Here is a 17126-nt window from a genome sequence, read left to right as displayed (position 1 = left end):
TTATATATGCCTAACCTACACATCACGTGCTACGTCCTTACCCCAATGAGCCCAAAGCCTTGCCGACAGAACTGTCTACACATAATGATACCAAAAAGGCAGCTCGATGCACGAATAATACTAAAAGGACAGCTCGATGCACGACCCGCTATGCATGGGATCAAAGGAGCATCGAAATGATACTAAAAGGACAACTAAAATGGCAGCTCAATGCACGAATGATACTAAAAGGACAGCTCGATGCGGGTCTCGGCCTAATCTAGTGGCTTTGGTGCAAATTATATATTTGTCTTAAGAAATTCATCAGATATGTATAAATTATTAATTTAGAACTCAGTAACATAAAAAATTTAAAATCCGAACCCATAAGCTTCGAATCTTGGCTCCGCCTCTGTATGAGATTCGGAAAAGGACTAGAACACATTGAGTCTTATGTACGCAACCTTCCCTTGCAATTATGAAAGAGGTTATTTCCGCGATTTGAGCCATTAACCTCCTGGTCACATGAGGACAACTTCTACTGTTGCGTCAAGGCTACCCTTCATCTACTTACTATGATACTGATTTTAGTAATTCTATGATAGACAATCAGAATGCTATATTACCTTAGAGAACTAAAACATGCAGAAAATTATGAACTGTATACAAAGAGAGAGGGCAACAACAAGACTATTAGAAAGATTACAATTTCCATGACAAGTTTCACTACACTAAAGTTCCTTCCTACAAAGTGCATTACAAAAGAGAAGCAAAGAGGAAACTATTTAAGTTCCCCTTGATTGTAATACTTGGTCTAAATCTCACCTCCTACATCTCCATGCAGATACTGAGAAAAGAGCGCGATCTTGCCAGCAAATCACCACACAACCATTCTCTTCTTTAATCTTGTATCCTTCACAACTATAACTCTGCAACAATCTCCTTGCCTGCAACATTGCATAATAACTCAGAGGCACATTCTTGAAACCGGCTCCATCGAATCTTTGAAACCATTTATCCAGCTTTTCGTGCCTTTCCTTCCGCTCGACTCCCTCACACGCTACAATATTCTTGATCTCCTCGCCGAATAGCATTTTCTCAACCTTTAATCGCTCTAATGATGTTCTCTGTAGTGTGAACTCAAGACAATCGAATAATGCAGCGTAAAAATACAATGACTCGGATAGCCTTTCCATAAGTGTTGTTCCGTTGTGGTTCGAGTCTTGTTCTGTGACCACCATGACCTTCGGAGACAAACCCCACAACGCGTGGAGGAATCCGTCCATCTTTGCTGATGGAGTTGGAGATAGTGGAGATGAAGATGCCGATTCGTTGCCTGGACTAAAAACATTAGCGGTTTCCTTTTCGAGCAAGTCCCCTAAAGTATTTTGGTTGAGTAATGCCCTTTGCAAGTGAAGGCCATTCATATGCTTGAGACCCAAAGGAGATTTCTTTTGGGGTTCATCTTCATGTGCAAGAAGAGTGTGCAATTGCATAACTGAACTAATCGCCAACGCCTCCCCGGTTTTAACTCGTAGTTTCTCGACATCAAGATTCTCCAATTTGCTAACTACCTGATGGAACTGAAAAGGGATATCCAACTTTTCTGCTTCTTCTGTTAGAACATGTGCTATTTGCTCTAACACTTCCTTTTGCTGATGAACCCCCGTAACCCGCAAATGGGGCGGTCCTTCAGGGCGCGCGCTCAAGTCCTGAAGCAGCGCGCGCCACTGAAGGGGTTCAGAAGCATTGAGATCAACTATATGAACCATTTTTTCTCCTTCCATAGCTTCGATGATCGCCTGATTCGTGATCAAAGAAGCTACTTTCAAGAACGGAAAGTACTCGAAAAACATTTTCTTGACCAGTATGTCTTCTGATAAAACCGATAACTTAGTCGAATGCAAGGCCTTATAAATACCAGGCCAAGATTTCAGTATCCTATCAGCAAGCGCCTCAGCGAAATACGAGGCGATTCGTTGCATTGTATCTCCATTAGGAGAAGCTAATTGAGAGATTTGGTCAAGTGCTATGTTAGCATTCTCAAGATTGCCAGCAGCTACATGGTTAGCACAAGTGAGCAAAAGGTGAATTAGATATAAACCTCTTTCCTCAGATTTCAGTTCCTTGAGCCAATTGTATGGTGAATTAAAACTAGGTGAAAGTGACATCATTGGAAAATTTTGAAGAGGTGATGATGAGGTCACTGATGATGAACCATCATCTTGTAACATTGTCACAAATTTACACACACAAAAAAAAGGGCCAAAAAGTAGTAAAAAGAAAAGGCTTTGATAATTTCTTGAAATCAAGACTCAAGATTTCTCAAGATTCTTGAAAAAAAGATTCAAAATTTCTCAATAAATCAGAATTAAAGAACAAAGAGAAATGTGTACTTTAATTGGACCAACAAAATCCAGGCCCCATTTACATTTACAAGACAGAAAATAGAGTTAAAAAGAGCTAAAATTCCAAAAAAGACAAACTTTGCAACAAATGACCAACTCACCAAGCAGAAAACAGAATAAAAACAGAGCTAAAATTTGCAAAAAAGGACAAACTTTGCAAGAAATAACCAATTCATCAGGCAGAAAACAGAGTTAAAACAGAGCTAAAATTTGCAAAAAAAGGACAAACTTTGCAAGAAATGACCAATCACCAAGCAGAAAACACAGTAAAAACAGAGCTAAAATTTGCAAAAAAGGACAATTTTTGCAAGAAATGACCAATTCATCAGGCAGAAAACAGAGCAAGAGACCCAAAAAGGACAAATTTGGCAAGAACTCACCAACAAGATAAAGAATCAGAAATTCCTTTCTGGGTTATTTAGTTCATCAAAAACCCAGAAAAAGTACAACAAGAATTCACCAAAAAGCTCTAGTTTTTCCAAAGAAATATTGGCAAGAACAAGTTCAAGATTGTAGTTTCTGTGTAAATTTGTTTGGTGAAGATATAGGGAGAGAGGAATTGGAGTTTTAGGGGGTTCAATTAAAGCTACGTAGTGAGAGAGAGAGAGAGATATCAAGTTAAAGAGAGTTTGTTTTGTTGTCGACAAAGCGTGGGGTTTGTTTTTGTCGGTAATGTTTTGGTGTTGTGTTTTTTTGCGTATTTCAGAAGAATATGGAATTTTTGAAAAACAGAGCCCTCTGTTCTTGTTTTTGGCTTTTTGTGTTTTAGGTTTTTACGAAACTACGTGTCTCATTGTTTATCATTGTTGCCTTTACTTTCTGTAACGATTGTTTATTGATTTGCACGTATCTTTCTGGAGTGTGGGAGCGCATTCGGTCCGATCTAATATTCTCTCCCGTCCATAATAAGTGGCCAATTTGCTTTTGACATATCCATTAAAATAATATTAAATTCTAGACGAAAATAGTTAGTGTGACTAAACTACCCTTCATTAAATGTTGCACCATAGTTATAGTACTCCCTCCGGTCCAAAATAAGTGATTTTTTAGATGTTTTCACACAGATTAAGAAATCCACCTTTTAGCAGTAATTAGCAATAGAATTGACCATATTAACCTTTACTATCTCACATAAACACTCCTGACACATATTCCAACACTATTTATTCCAAGGACAATGTAGGAAAAAAGTAATTACTTCATTCTTGAAATCTGAAAAAATCACTTATTTTGGACCACAAAAAAAATACCAAAAAATTACTTATTTTGGACCGGAGGGAGTATCTTATACTATTGTTTCATTAAACACAAGATAACACGAGATACGAGTATATCATTAATTTGGCCTATTCTAGTTAGGAATGAAACATGACCGGTATTTAACTTTTAATACATTGCAGGTAAAATCTTCAAAGAAAAGAACTTTTGCACTCTTTCTCTAATCTTGATATTGGATTAATAAACATCAGAAAATAATGCAGGATGTTTTTTTTTTTTTTTTTTTTTTTTTTTGGATATCAGAGACAGTGAAAAATACACCCTCGCAAAGACTTCCGCCAGGCATGTTTGGGGGTGCACAGTTGGCGTTTGGGGTANCTTGGAATGCAGCCTTTTGCTAAATCCCGTATTAACGTGAAATGCTTTATGCACTGGATTACCCTCATTTTTGTTTGATGGTATGATCATAAGCGACGGTAAAGTTGTTTTCGTGTGACCTATAGGTCATGAGTTCGAGTCGTGGAAGCAGCCATTAATGCTTGCATTAGGTAGGTTGTCTACATCATACCTTTCAGGATGTGGTCATTCCCGGATCTTGTATGAATGCGAGATGCTTTGTGTACTGGGCTGCCCTTTGATACGATCAGAAGCGAATTTAAGACGAATTGAAATTATTTATATATGTAAGAAAATTTAAAATGTAATCGACTGACTTGAGATCCACTTAATTTGCCTCTGAGCCAGATTGTATCCCATCCATCTTCCCCGGGATTAAACTTTCATATTATGCTTGTTTCTTAAGGAATATGATTTCTTTTTCTTTTTTTCTTTCTTTACGTAACTGATCATATGATTACAAATTATAAAGAATTAAGTTAATTTAAGCTAAAGAATAGACATCTTAATGATGTTATCATATAATTGAGTCAGAAACACATGCGACCAGATGGGTAAGCGGCTATTATTCCAATTTTTATGCTGGTCAAAGATTTTATGACATAATTTAAGTTGCTCCCTATGATTTGCAGAAAAAAAGACCTGTCTATTAACTAATTCCAATTGATAGACTTCATATTCTCCTTTGTGTATGAGTTACTGTTCTGAATTTAATTAGGGGGAAAAGAACTTTAGTTAGTTTTAAATGAGAGAATGGTCATTTGAATTGTGTCACTTCTTTTATTACAAAAGTGAAGGTGTTAAAGAGGTAAAGTTGACAAACTTAAACTAGTTTGACACCTATATAGGGCATTCTTTTAATTATACCCTATAGGCTATGATAGAAGGTGACAAGATTGGAGATTTCATAATTAACCTTGTGTGAAAAATGAGATTATTTCATTTTCCTAAGATGATACGAAAGTATTTTTAAATTATTACTCCCTCCGGTCCAAAATAAGTGATTTTTTGGATGTTTTTACACAAATTAAGAAACCCACATTTTAGCATTAATTAGCAATAAAATTGACCATGTTAACCTTTACTATCTCACATAAACACTCCTAACACATATTCCAACACTATTTATTCCAAGGACAATGTAGGAAAAAAGTAATTACTTCATTCTTGAAATCTGAAAAAATCACTTATTTTGGATTACAAGAAAAAGGCCAAAAAATCACTTATTTTGGACCGGAGGGAGTAGTACTTACTTCTCTTCTCAAATGTGAGGAGTAAATGACGTTTTATGGATACGTACATAAGGGTAATTTTGAAAAAACAAATTGAATTTTTTCTTGATTATATAAATGGACACTTATATTGTGAAACGGAGGGAGTAGTTTTAGTTTGAAATCTGTATTTGTTTTAAAAAATTCATTAATTATATATAAATTATTAATTTAAAACCTAATAGTAACTTATAACTATTAGAATTTCGAACTGATAAACTTAAAATCTTGACTTCGTCTCTGCATATCTTCACTACTTACTGAGCGGAGTTTAAATTTTATGAGTTTAATCTTTAGGATTTTCAGCAGTAAAGTTATTATATTTTAAATTATGTTTTCATACTTATTATTTTATTGTGATTGTAATGAATTTTATATACAAATTTATATTTCACAAATATTAAGTTCAAATTTATGTTCAGGTGTCTTGCATTTGCATGTGCTTGTATGCGCTTTAATTTTCGAATTAAAATCTAAAAATGTACATTTATGTGACGATATTATCTAAAAGTTAGAAAAATAAATACTTTTAATTATTTAATTATATAATATATCAAGTTCAAATTCATTTCTCACCAACCCCTTTTCCCTCTCAAATCCATCATCTTGTAAAAATATTAAAGTTTTCCCCTCACTTGAAGATAAAAAGACCAGATATAGTTGATGAAAACCATACACTGGTCTTTGCTTTGACAACATGTTCAAGGAAAAAGATTCACACTTAGTCTAGGTAAACAGGGAGGTTGTTAATTAAATTTTATGTTTTCTACTGTGCTTAAATAATAAAAGATAAAAGAAATTGTTTACCTTGAAAATGGTAATAACAATTAGATTTGATTTTGTGGTTCTAAAAATACGTGATTTATTTTTATGCTAGTTGTTAGGCAATGGATGCTAAGTGAGAAATTAGAAAATAAGATAAGAACTTGTAGATAGTGTAATAATCAAATCGAATGGCCGGAAATTGGGGCCTCGAGGTCGAGTTGGTTGCCTAGCTAAGGGCAGTCGATGAAGGATTAACAACTACGAGAGCTTCGATGACGGCCCTTTATGATCAATAATGAACTATAAATGATGAACAATTAATGAAATGTAATGAATGTAAGTAAGGCAATAAATGTAAACAATAGAATCAATAGAGAGTATGTTTGAGTTAGAGAGCAGAGAATGTTCTTGTATTGAATGTTGTGTGTTGTATTGTATATTGTGTCCCTTACAAAATAACAAGGATCCTCTTTACATATGAAGGGAAATCCCCACATAGTACATGAGTAATTATTACAAAGAAATATAGCTGGCACAACTATTTGCTAGTTTGGCACAGACTAGGGCTTCTCTTGCAGGTTTTGTCAGCTTTGATCATATGCCTTGGGAACTTCCCGCCTTCCATGATAATCATCGATTTGCACTATCTCGAGGTCGAACGTTAGGAACCCTCGGGGGTCGAACCTCGAACCAGACCTCGAGTCTTCTGGGGGTGGTCTTCGCGAGGTGCCTTCATGATCACAAAATCGAACCCTCTGATTTTTATCGTATACAGATAGTCCCCGCGTTTCTTAGATTAAAATGACAAGAAACGGTTTTGACATCGACCCCTTCGAGCCTCTTGTGACGACATCATGCTTATGACGTAAGCTTTTTGTAATAACTGAGACGTCCCATCGGTACGTATTTTCTAGAAGCATTCAACGCAGCGCCGGTTTATTTTCTCAAAGCGATAATATTGCCGCCGATCCGTCTCCCAAAAAGCATTGATTGCGCCTGTCGATAAGTTTCCCGAAGACATTAATTGCGACGTCGGTTATGCTGCCACATTTCTATAAATGGAAGCTTTCTTGAGCTAAACTTCATTCAGTCCTTCTTCAACAGCCTTTAACTTCTTTCTTCTTTTCTTCTTCAAACTCCATTCTCCATGATTCGAGCCCGTGGCCGTAAGGTCACACGGCACTGTTCTCATCAGTTATGCCATGGCTCTTTCCTAGAGCTTTCCCTACTGAGTGAGATCGCACTGGTTTGTTAAAGTTGTTGTTGTTGGCCCGAAATAATGAGAGAGGAATCTCAAATTTTCCTCGCATTAAAGGATATGCGGACTATGAACTTCTGCTCATCTCTCTTAACTTCCACCTGGTGCGGCGCTTCACTCCTTTTGCCTTCCATGGAGTGAGGTGGCGCCATCTGCTAACTGTTACATCCCGCACCGGTGCAACATCTCAAGAAGTGGCTTCACAATAGTAGTGCTGGCGAGACCCATACTCGCCAAAATTTTCACCCAGCCACTTCTTCATCTTTTTCTGCTTCTTCATCGTTTTCTGCTTCTTCGTCCTTTTCCTCTTGGATTAGGTCCTGAAGACATCGTTTGGAAGGTCGATATGGAGTCCCCGAGGGAATGGCTCTCGCATAAACTGCTCCCGAAGATGCATCCCCGAGAGTAGAATAGACTTTTAGCTATTAGTTTTGTTCCTTTGTAAGGACCCTTCGTGGGCTTTTGTAACCATGTGTAAGTACCCTTCGTGGGCTTTTGTAATCATTGTTTATTAATACAAAAATATTTCTTCAATTTGTCTCTGATTTGTGCCGGATTTCCCTTTATTTGCGTTTACGAATAAATCTGAGCACGTGACTTTACCGGTCGGTCCGAATACCGGACCTGGGCTTAGGAATTTCCTTGGTTTTTGATTGGTAAATATGATTTTTTCCCCGAGATCCTTTGCCGTTCCTCGGACCAAGTCAGGGTTGACTTGATACAAGCTTAGGCAATCTGCACCGGCGACTTCGAATCGGGTGAGAGTGGGACCTCGATTTTTAGAACAAAACTTAGCCCTTTTAGACCTCGTCGCTAGTCCTCGAGGGATAATTTGCTTGAGCATCTGAGAATGAAAATAGCCCTTAGGCTTTTACGGACAGTCCCTGAGTGAGAGTTTGTTCAAGCTCGGGTGGCCTGAAAATTTGTTTTGAACTTAGAGTGAAGATAGCCTTAAGGCGTTATAGATAGACCCCGTATGAGGATACGCCTGGACTCGGATAGCCCCTGGATTAAAGTAACCGAGAGAACGTTTAACTTGATCTGAAGGCGAAAATAGCCCTAAGGCTTTATTAGTAATTTTCGAGTGAAAATTGGCTCGGGCTCAGGTAGCTCGAGGGCCAAAGAATCGGGTGAATGACCCGCATTTGCAGTAGCAGAAATCCTCGAGGTAGGGTACCACCTCGAGGTCAGGCTTATATGAGTAGCTCGTTAGAGCTTATCTTTCGTTTTGACAGAGATCCTCGAGATCGGGCACCATCTCGAGGCGTATAGTGATATTGATAGCTCTTTAGAGCCTTCAGTCATTGTAGCAGAAATCCTCGAGATCGGGTACCATCTCGAGGCTAGGTAGATGCGGGGGTCTTTGATCCCCCAAACATCGTACGACAATGTTAATCGTATGACATGGTTATGAAATGATCGAGGCAATCCCGCCGGTACGTCTTCCCAAAGTGATAATGGCTTAATCAATATTTTAATTGGCCTTTGAGGCACGCAGACAGTCACTGCTTGCTCTATATATATGTTTGTCTTCCCTCTTTTGAGGATTTCGCTATTCTGAGTAGCTATCCTCCTTCAAAGAGTTCTTCTTTCTTGTGCTAGGTCCTTCACCATTTTAACTTTGGAGCCTTCGCTCAAATTCCCGCTCCCATTCTCTGGTTTTACCACAGTTATAACTGCTACGCTAGGATCCGTTCAACAAGGAGAGGGAAGTTCCGCCTATGGTTCCCGTCTGGTTGGTGATACACCGCTGGTGCCTGGCGAGCCAACCTCGAGACATTTTGTTTCGAGGAGAGATTTTTCATCAGAAAAACCTCCCAATGTTCAGGGCTATCGGGAGTATGCTTCGAAGTTTATCTCTTTAATAGGAGAGGGGCACCTCAAGTCAGTGAGGAAAGATTGCGGATGGGGGGAAAGGGTAGTATTGCAGGTACCTTCCCCGAAAGGGAGCATCATGGATCATGCCGAGGGTTTTTTGAACGTATGCACGTATCCCTTTATGTTCGGCCCCCTTGATAGGGTTGTGCTCGACTTCTGTCGAAAATATCGGGCTACCCTGGCGCAGGTTCACCCATCATTTTGGAGGATAGTATTGATGATGAGATTCTTTGCAGAGGAAGCAGGGCTTGAGTTCACCCTTAGTCATCTCATCAGGCTATACTGGCCATTTCATCACCGAGGTCTGCTAATCCTGCGATGCCGCTCTACCAGGACCTTCGTTGTCGATGATGAAGAAGGTGGGGACCGGGGATGGATGAGTCGATTCATCCGAGTACGGACTGTTGACATTATCCTCGTGGAGTTTCTGCCATTTCCCGAGGAATGGAATTTTACGCGTAAGTGGTACACTTGTGTCTTCATTGTTTTGCTTATGGTGGAAGCAGGTTCCGTAAATGCGCCTTTCTTTCCCTTTGTGCAGCAATTTTGTGGATGCCATACGAGGTCCCTCACCTGACGGGTTGGGCTTGGAAGCTGGCGACCTGCTCAACTTATGGTGAGCGCAAGTGGCGAGACTTGTCCAAGGGTAGATGGGAGGCAAAACACCACGGTACGTGCTATGTGATTCGCTCTCATTTGAATGGCACTCTCTTTTTATGCGTACTGATTTTGTCATCGTAGGCATTGGGGAATCCTCTGAGATGAGACTGTACCGCCTCGGAGAGGGAGAAGGGTCGTCAGCTTCGGGGCCGAGGAATAATTATAATAAGCGAAAAGGACCCCTGCAGGGCAACGATGCTTATAGCGAGACAAGTCCAGCCCGGAGGCTCAGAGAAGATGTGTCAGCTGAGATTGCAGCGCCCGAGATTTCTGGCCTTAGAAAATGGTCCCTCCTTCGCCACCACCTTCTATTTCTGTCGAAGGTACTTCGAGGGGCAAGGATTTTTTGCCGCAGACTTCTTCTCCCGTCGAACGTACTTCGAGGGATGTTCGAGGCCAGGGGCCGCATGCATCGAATGAGGTATCGAGCGATCGTATTTCAACCGGGAGTGGTTTTACCGGGCCTGAAGGAGCCGGGCCAATAGATGTGTGTTCGACTTTTGAGGAGGCTCAGCGGCTCTACTCGGTGGTGAGTTTTGGCCGACCGTATTGGTTTTTTAGTTTTGCAATTTTTACTCTCTCATTGAGTTTCTTCTTCATAGGATTTTAACAAGCTCAAGTCTGAGATGCTCCGTCGCGAGGCCAGGCTGCGAAAAGCCGTGGATGGGGAGAAATCCCTCAGGTTTTTTTTCGATGAAAGGGAAGACGAGTTGGCACACTTGCGGTATGAGGCGAGTCGAAGTCTGAACTACGAAAGCTACCTCGAGGAGCAGGTAAATTTTGTTCCAAGGGGGTGCGTGTTTCTTCTTCTGTCCTCTGAGGCTAATATTTCGTTACTTCAGTTGCAGAAAAAGACGGAGGACCTGGAACGCCTTTGGAGCGAAGTTGGTCAAGCCAAGTGTGAGCGCGATGTGCTAAAGGCTCGGGCGGACGCCCAGGTTGCGGCTAAGAAGGATTCTTTGGCCAAGGCTTCCGCCCTCGAAGTACAACTCCGCAACGCTCGTGAGAACAGCTCGGTCCGAACGGACACGATTACAAGGCTCGAGTCTGAGCTTTTGAAGATGAAGGTCGAAGTTATGGATGCCCGGGCTGAAGCCGAAGTGATCCGAACTAAGGCTGATAAGAAAGTGGCCGTCTATTTGAAGGACGCTGCCGACACTCGAGCTGAGCTGAGAGGGGCTCTTGACCGGGAGAGCAGAAGCAAGGAGTATGCTCGGTGCAAATCTTGAAGGGAAACCCTCGAAGAGATTCATGCTAGGGGTTTCGATCTCTCAGAAGAGATAGCACAGGCCAAGGCGAATGAATATGACGTGAAGTTCCTTTTGTCCGATGCCGAAGATAATGAGGAGGAGGCCAATGGGGCCGCAGTCCTCGAGGGGAAAATAGACTAGGCTTTTTTCTTTTTGATTCTTTGTACAGTGTTCTTAGAGAAATTTGTAAATGTAGCCTTGCGTTGTCTCATACATGCATATATAAAGGAGCCTTTCAGTTTTTCTCCTTTCATGAGTTTCTAGTTGCTTGTGCGTGTCTTTTTTCATTTTGGATCTATACGTTCGTCGATGACTGTCCAGACGATTTGGCTTTTGAGTAGAAACCCTTAGGTTTTAAATTTGGCCCTGAGGCCTGTTTGGCTGGCCCGTAGGCTTTTACGCGCAGGGTTGGTGCGACCTTTAATTTTAGGCTGGCGACAGTGGCTCTTATGCCTTTGCCTTTAGGCGTATTCAGTTAACTGTTTCGGGCTCAGTCTTCGAGTCGGATTTCGACTCGAGCTTATTGACCCTTAAGTTTTTGAATTTTTAGCTGGCCCTTAGGCTCTTGCGCGTTGGGTCGGTACGACCTCTAATATGAGCTGGCGGCAGTGCCTCTTACGCATTGGGTCGGTACGACCTTTTATATGGGCTGGCGACGGTGGCTGTTACGCATTGGGTCGGTACGACCTCTATTATAGGCTTTATTTTTCCCTCGTTAAGGACTTTTTAAATTGGTGTTCGCCTGACTCTTCGACGGTTCGATAAGAACCTCGATTGTGAGCCATTGTGTAGCGATAAACGAGCACCTCGGGAGGTTTCGCTCGGTGGATGAGTGTTTCAAAGCCTATAGTTTGGAGCTGACATGGTCGAAGCTCGTTTGCCTATGTCTAGGGTAGCCTGTTTAACCGGTTCTTTTCGAAGTAATTGAAGGCCTGTGATTTTATAGCGACGATCGGGCATCCCCGATCCGCGTTAGTTTGGCCGGAGCCTTATGACCTGTAGTCATTTATGTTTGGCCGTAGCCTTTTAGTTCCCGAATGAAGTAGTTTTGGCATCTATATCGAGGGTGTGCCTTTTTAGGGATCTTACAAGTTCAAATATATAGCCTTAACTTTAAGGTCGGGATAATGCCTTTTTGCAAGGTCTTATAACTTTTACATGCCTTACATGAGGTCTTACAGTTTTGGTCACTTGGTACAAGTATATTTCATGCCTTGCTTGAGGTCTTACAGGTTTTGGAGTTGCCTTATAAAGGTCCTACGAGCTTGAGGTTGCCCACATGAGGTCTTATGACCTCGGGTTGTTGATAAGTTGATGGGGTGGCAGTCGATGACAGTCTCCGAGACATTGAAAGTTTTCTTGGCTCTGGAGCCATTTTCTGTAAACTTGGTATTGCCTTATTGAGGGCTTATGAGTTCGAAGCTTTTGACCTAGAGGTCATACGGCTTCGAGTTTTTGACGCCAGTCCCCGAGTGTTCGGCATATTTTTGGCTCTGGAGCCGTTTTTTGCAAACTTGATGTTGCCTCATTAAGGGCTTACCAGTTTGAAGTTTCCGACCCGGAGGTCATATGTCTTCGAATCTTTGACACCAGTCCCCGATTGTTCGGGACATTTTTGGCTCTGGGGCCGTTTTTGTAAAAAATAGCAAACTTCTTTTAAACGTGAAATGCTTTGACGGAGGGGAAAGTATTTTTTGATTACTTGGTACAAGTATACATGTTTTCGCTGTCAAGGGCTCGGTTATTCTATACGAACACGGTTCGTTCGACCATTTGGCCCGGTACACTGTTTTCCTATCGAAACCCCATTTAGCACATCTTGGCTTCTCCGATGAGATGACCTTCCGGGGGGATGCCCCCCAGTATTTGAGGTTGATTGAAGAGAAGCCTTGAATACTTGTTGAGTCTTCCTTAGGTAGCATATAGATGTTGCCTCGTTAAAAACCTTACTGGTAAAACTCTTCTTGGGATAAAACCCGATCGAAGGAAAAGAGTGCAACACATGCTTTTGAAACCTAAGGTCTTCAGGCTGGAAAGCCCTTTGGCTGTTTCGATCGGATACCTGCACACAGGTTAGCATAAAATGTAAATAAAAAAGGAGATGATCATACCTCAGTGCTGACGGCGCTTTGGGCCTCGATATGCTTCGATGATTTGTTCTGAGGACACGGTACGGTCCTTTACTTGTTTAATCGGGTGTAGCCGAGAGTATATTTCGTTGTTGCTATTTTACTGTTTGTTTATCCTTTGGCTCCTTCGATGTTGGAGGTATTGGCGCTGGTGCCACATCGTGCACCGCGAACATCTCTTCCGCTGCATGTTGTTCTCCATAGACGGTTTTTATTTTGTCCTTTGTTGGAAATTTCATCATTTGATGGAGGGTGGACGGTACTGCTCTCATGCAGTGTATCCATGGCCTTCCGAGCAAGGCGTTATACCTCATGTCTCCCTCGATGACATGAAACTTGGCATTTTGGGTTGTGCCAGCCACGATGATCGGGAGGGCAATTTCCCCTTTCGTTGTTTTGCTCGCCATGTTGAATCCGTTGAGGACTCGAGAGGCGGGCACGATCTGGTGGAGCAGTCCGAGCTGCTCCACCACCCTCGACCTGATAATGTTGGCCGAGCTACCTGGATCCACAAGCACACGCTTAATTTGAAATGTATTTACAAGAAAAGAAATACCAATGCGTCGTTATGAGGCTGAGAGAGAGCTTCGATGTCTTCGTCGCTGAATGTGAGGGCGTCCTCGGGTATGTAACCTCGAGTTCGCTTCTCCTTGGTGATGGATATTTTTGTTCTCCTGACCATGAGTTCTTGTGGAGCGTCGATGCCTCCAAAGATCCTGTGGATGACATGTTGTGGTTCATCTGTTTTATTTTTCTTCGTCGCCTCTCTTTCCCGGAACTGATTTTTGGCTCGGTCGCTGAGGAATTCTCGGAGATGCCCTTTGTTGAGTAGCCGGGCTACTTCTTCCCGGAGCTGTCAGCAATCTTCGATCCTGTGACCGTGTGTGCCGTGAAATTCGCACATTAAGTTATGGTTCCTTTGTGAAGGATCCAATTGTACAGGCTTCGGCCACCTGGTGTCCCTGATTTTACCGATGGCAGATACGATGTCTGAAACGTCGATGTTGAAATTGTATTTCGACAAGTGGGGCGCTTCCGTCGGCCCTGTGTGCCTATTGGATCCGGCTCTGCTCACGAGTCCCCGAGGATTCTGACCTCGATCCATCCTTCAGTCATTTCGGGGTATGTTGCGCCTTGGGGCATTTCTTCTATCTTTAGTGTATGGTTGGTATCTTTCTTTGTTTGGCCTTGTCTCCTTTGCCGGAAGCCTGCTAGGATATACCGAGCCCGAGGGGGCTCATAGTTGGTCGTCCTCAACCCTGATCTTTGATTGGTATCGGTTGTGGACATCCGACCAAGTCATGGCGGGATATTCAATCAAGTTCTGCTTCAGCTGCTTCGAAGCTACCGAGCTTTGCTCGTTCAAGCCTTGAGTGAAGGCCTGCACTGCCCAGTCATCGGAGACTGGTGGTAATTCCATTCGTTCCATTTGAAAGCGAGACACGAACACCCGCAGCATCCCGTTCTCTCTTTGCTTGATTTTGAAGACGTCGGATTTCCTTGTAACTACCTTGATGGCACCAGCATGCGCCTTTATGAAGGAATCTGCCAGCATGGCAAACGAATCTATCGAGTTCGGGGCTAGGTTGTGATACCACATCATCTCCCCTTTCGAAAGCGTCTCTCCGAACTTCTTTAGTAGGACGGATTCGATCTCGTCGTCCTTTAGGTCGTTGCCCTTCACTGCACAAGTGTAAGCAGTGACGTGCTCGTTGGGGTCCGAGGTTCCGTTGTACTTCGGAAGATCGGACATTCTAAACTTTTTCGGAATGGGTTTTGGAGCCGCATCCTGTGGGAACGGCTTTTGTACGAACTTCTTTGAATCTACACCCTTCAGGATCGGGGGTGCACCCGAAATTTGATCAACCCTAGAGTTGTAGGTCTCTACCTTCTTGTCATTGGCTTCTATCTTCTTCTCGCCCGACTCGATCCTCTTTGTGAGGTCCTCGAGCATCTTTATGATGGCGGGGTCAGCTGCCGACCCGTTGTTGCTTGATCTTTCTGGTACTTGCCCGGCTTGGGGGCCGTTTCCAGCGCTAATGTGCTTGGAGTTTTCTGGTGGCTTTGCAGTTGAGCAATCGCCAACTGTTGTGACTGTAACATATCGAAGATGACGTGAATGCTAACCCCTTGTTCCTCCTGAGCCGGGGATTTTTGGACTTCCTGTTAGTTTTCTTGGTGTATACTCCTGTTGGTGTGGGAGCTTATCTCGACGTGTTGAGCGTTGCGCGAGACCACGTCCACGGGAATTGGTTCTGGTGCATCCTCAGGGTTTCGTGGTGGTACACCAACACCTGGAACAACTACACCATTTTCTCCATGGTCCTCAAGACCATTGTTTTCATGTGGGTTCACTGAGTTAGATATTTTGACCTACCAAAGATCTTGGACAAGAAAAAGTGTGAAAGATAACTTGCGTTATGTAGTAAACCAGCAAGAAAACAATCACTATTATTTTTAGCCCCACGGGGGGCGTCAAACTGTTTATCTTGAAAATGGTAATAACAATTAGATTTGATTTTGTGGTTCTAAAAATACGTGACTTATTTTTATGCTAGGTTTTAGGCAATGGATGCTAAGTGAGAAATTAGAAAATAAGATAAGAACTTGTAGATAGTGTAATAATCAAATCGAATGGTCGAAAATCGGGGCCTCGAGCTAGCGTATACGGGGCCTCGAGGTCGAGTTGGTTGCCTAGCTAAGGGCAGTCGATGGAGGATTAACAACTACAAGAACTTCGATGACGGCTCTTTATGATCAATAATGAGCTATAAATGATGAACAATTAATGAAATGTAATGAATGTAAGTAAGACAATAAATGTAAATAATAGAATCAATAGAGAGTATGTTTGAGTTAGACAACAGAGAATGTTTTTGTATTGAATGTTGTGTGTTGTATTGTATATTGTGTCCCTTGCAAAATGACAAGGGTTCCCTTTATATATGAAGGGAAATCCCCACATAGTACATGAGTAATTATTACAAAGAAATATAGCTGGCACGGCTATTTGCTAGTTTGGCACAGACTAGGGCTTCTCTTGCAGGTTTTGTCAGCTTTGATCACATGCCTTGGGAACTTCCCGCCTTCCATGATAATCATCGATTTGCACTATCTCGAGGTCGAACGTTAGGAACCCTCGGGGGTCGAACCTCGAACCAGACCTCGAGCTTTCTGGGGGCGGTCTTCGCGAGGTGCCTTCATGATCACAAAATTGGACCCTCTAGTTTTTACCGTATACATAAATATTGTTCTAGTGGAAAAAAAAATTCAACAGTTTTTTAAAAAAGGGCTTTTACCTTAAAAAAAACGTGGTTATATATACATGGGTTTTTCCTCCATAGGGCTAGCCGAATTCTGGTATTTTCTTTTCTTGAAATTTTGCCCACACGAAATTTCTTCTTTCCGGATATTATTTGGGTAACACATTAGAAAATTGTATGACATTTTCGGGGTCGAGATCGTGCTACTCTAGAACTGAAGACCAACATGATAGATTTACTTTGTTCACGCTTCAAGAGATAACTCGTATAAACTTAATATATGTTAATAAGTTAATTGTTTAGTTTACACATGAATTCGATGCCGAAATTGCCTTCGCTCCATTATATAATCCAACACTTACAACCTCTGATTTTTCTAATACCGTATTGAATTATATAATATTATTATTTAGAAGTTTAAACTGTCGGAGGGAATATATTTTTAATTACTCAATATATAATATATCAACTCCAAATTCATTTCTCACCAACTCCTTTTCCCTCTCAAATCTCATCATCTTAAAATCTTAAAATTTTCCAATCACTAGAAGATAAAAAGAACAGATAGACTAGATGAAAAACATACGCTGGTCTTTGCTTTGACAATATGTTCAAAGAAAAAAAGTTCACTTAGTAACCCCCCCCCCCCCC

At 41.8% G+C, this 17126-nt stretch overlaps 1 protein-coding gene across 1 annotated transcript; it reads right to left on the bottom strand.

Moving 5' to 3' along the window:
* LOC109228660 (scarecrow-like protein 3) lies at positions 607–3068 on the bottom strand. Its single transcript, XM_019393821.1, has one exon. The coding sequence runs from the start codon at positions 2211–2213 to the stop codon at positions 801–803; it is 1413 nt and encodes a 470-aa protein (XP_019249366.1). The 5' UTR covers positions 2214–3068; the 3' UTR covers positions 607–800.

The sequence above is a fragment of the Nicotiana attenuata genome, chromosome 1, assembly GCF_001879085.1.
Source record: "Nicotiana attenuata strain UT chromosome 1, NIATTr2, whole genome shotgun sequence".
Lineage (NCBI taxonomy): Eukaryota > Viridiplantae > Streptophyta > Magnoliopsida > Solanales > Solanaceae > Nicotiana > Nicotiana attenuata.
Note: the sequence above shows the minus strand (reverse complement) of the source record. Positions and strands in the feature narration are given on the sequence as shown.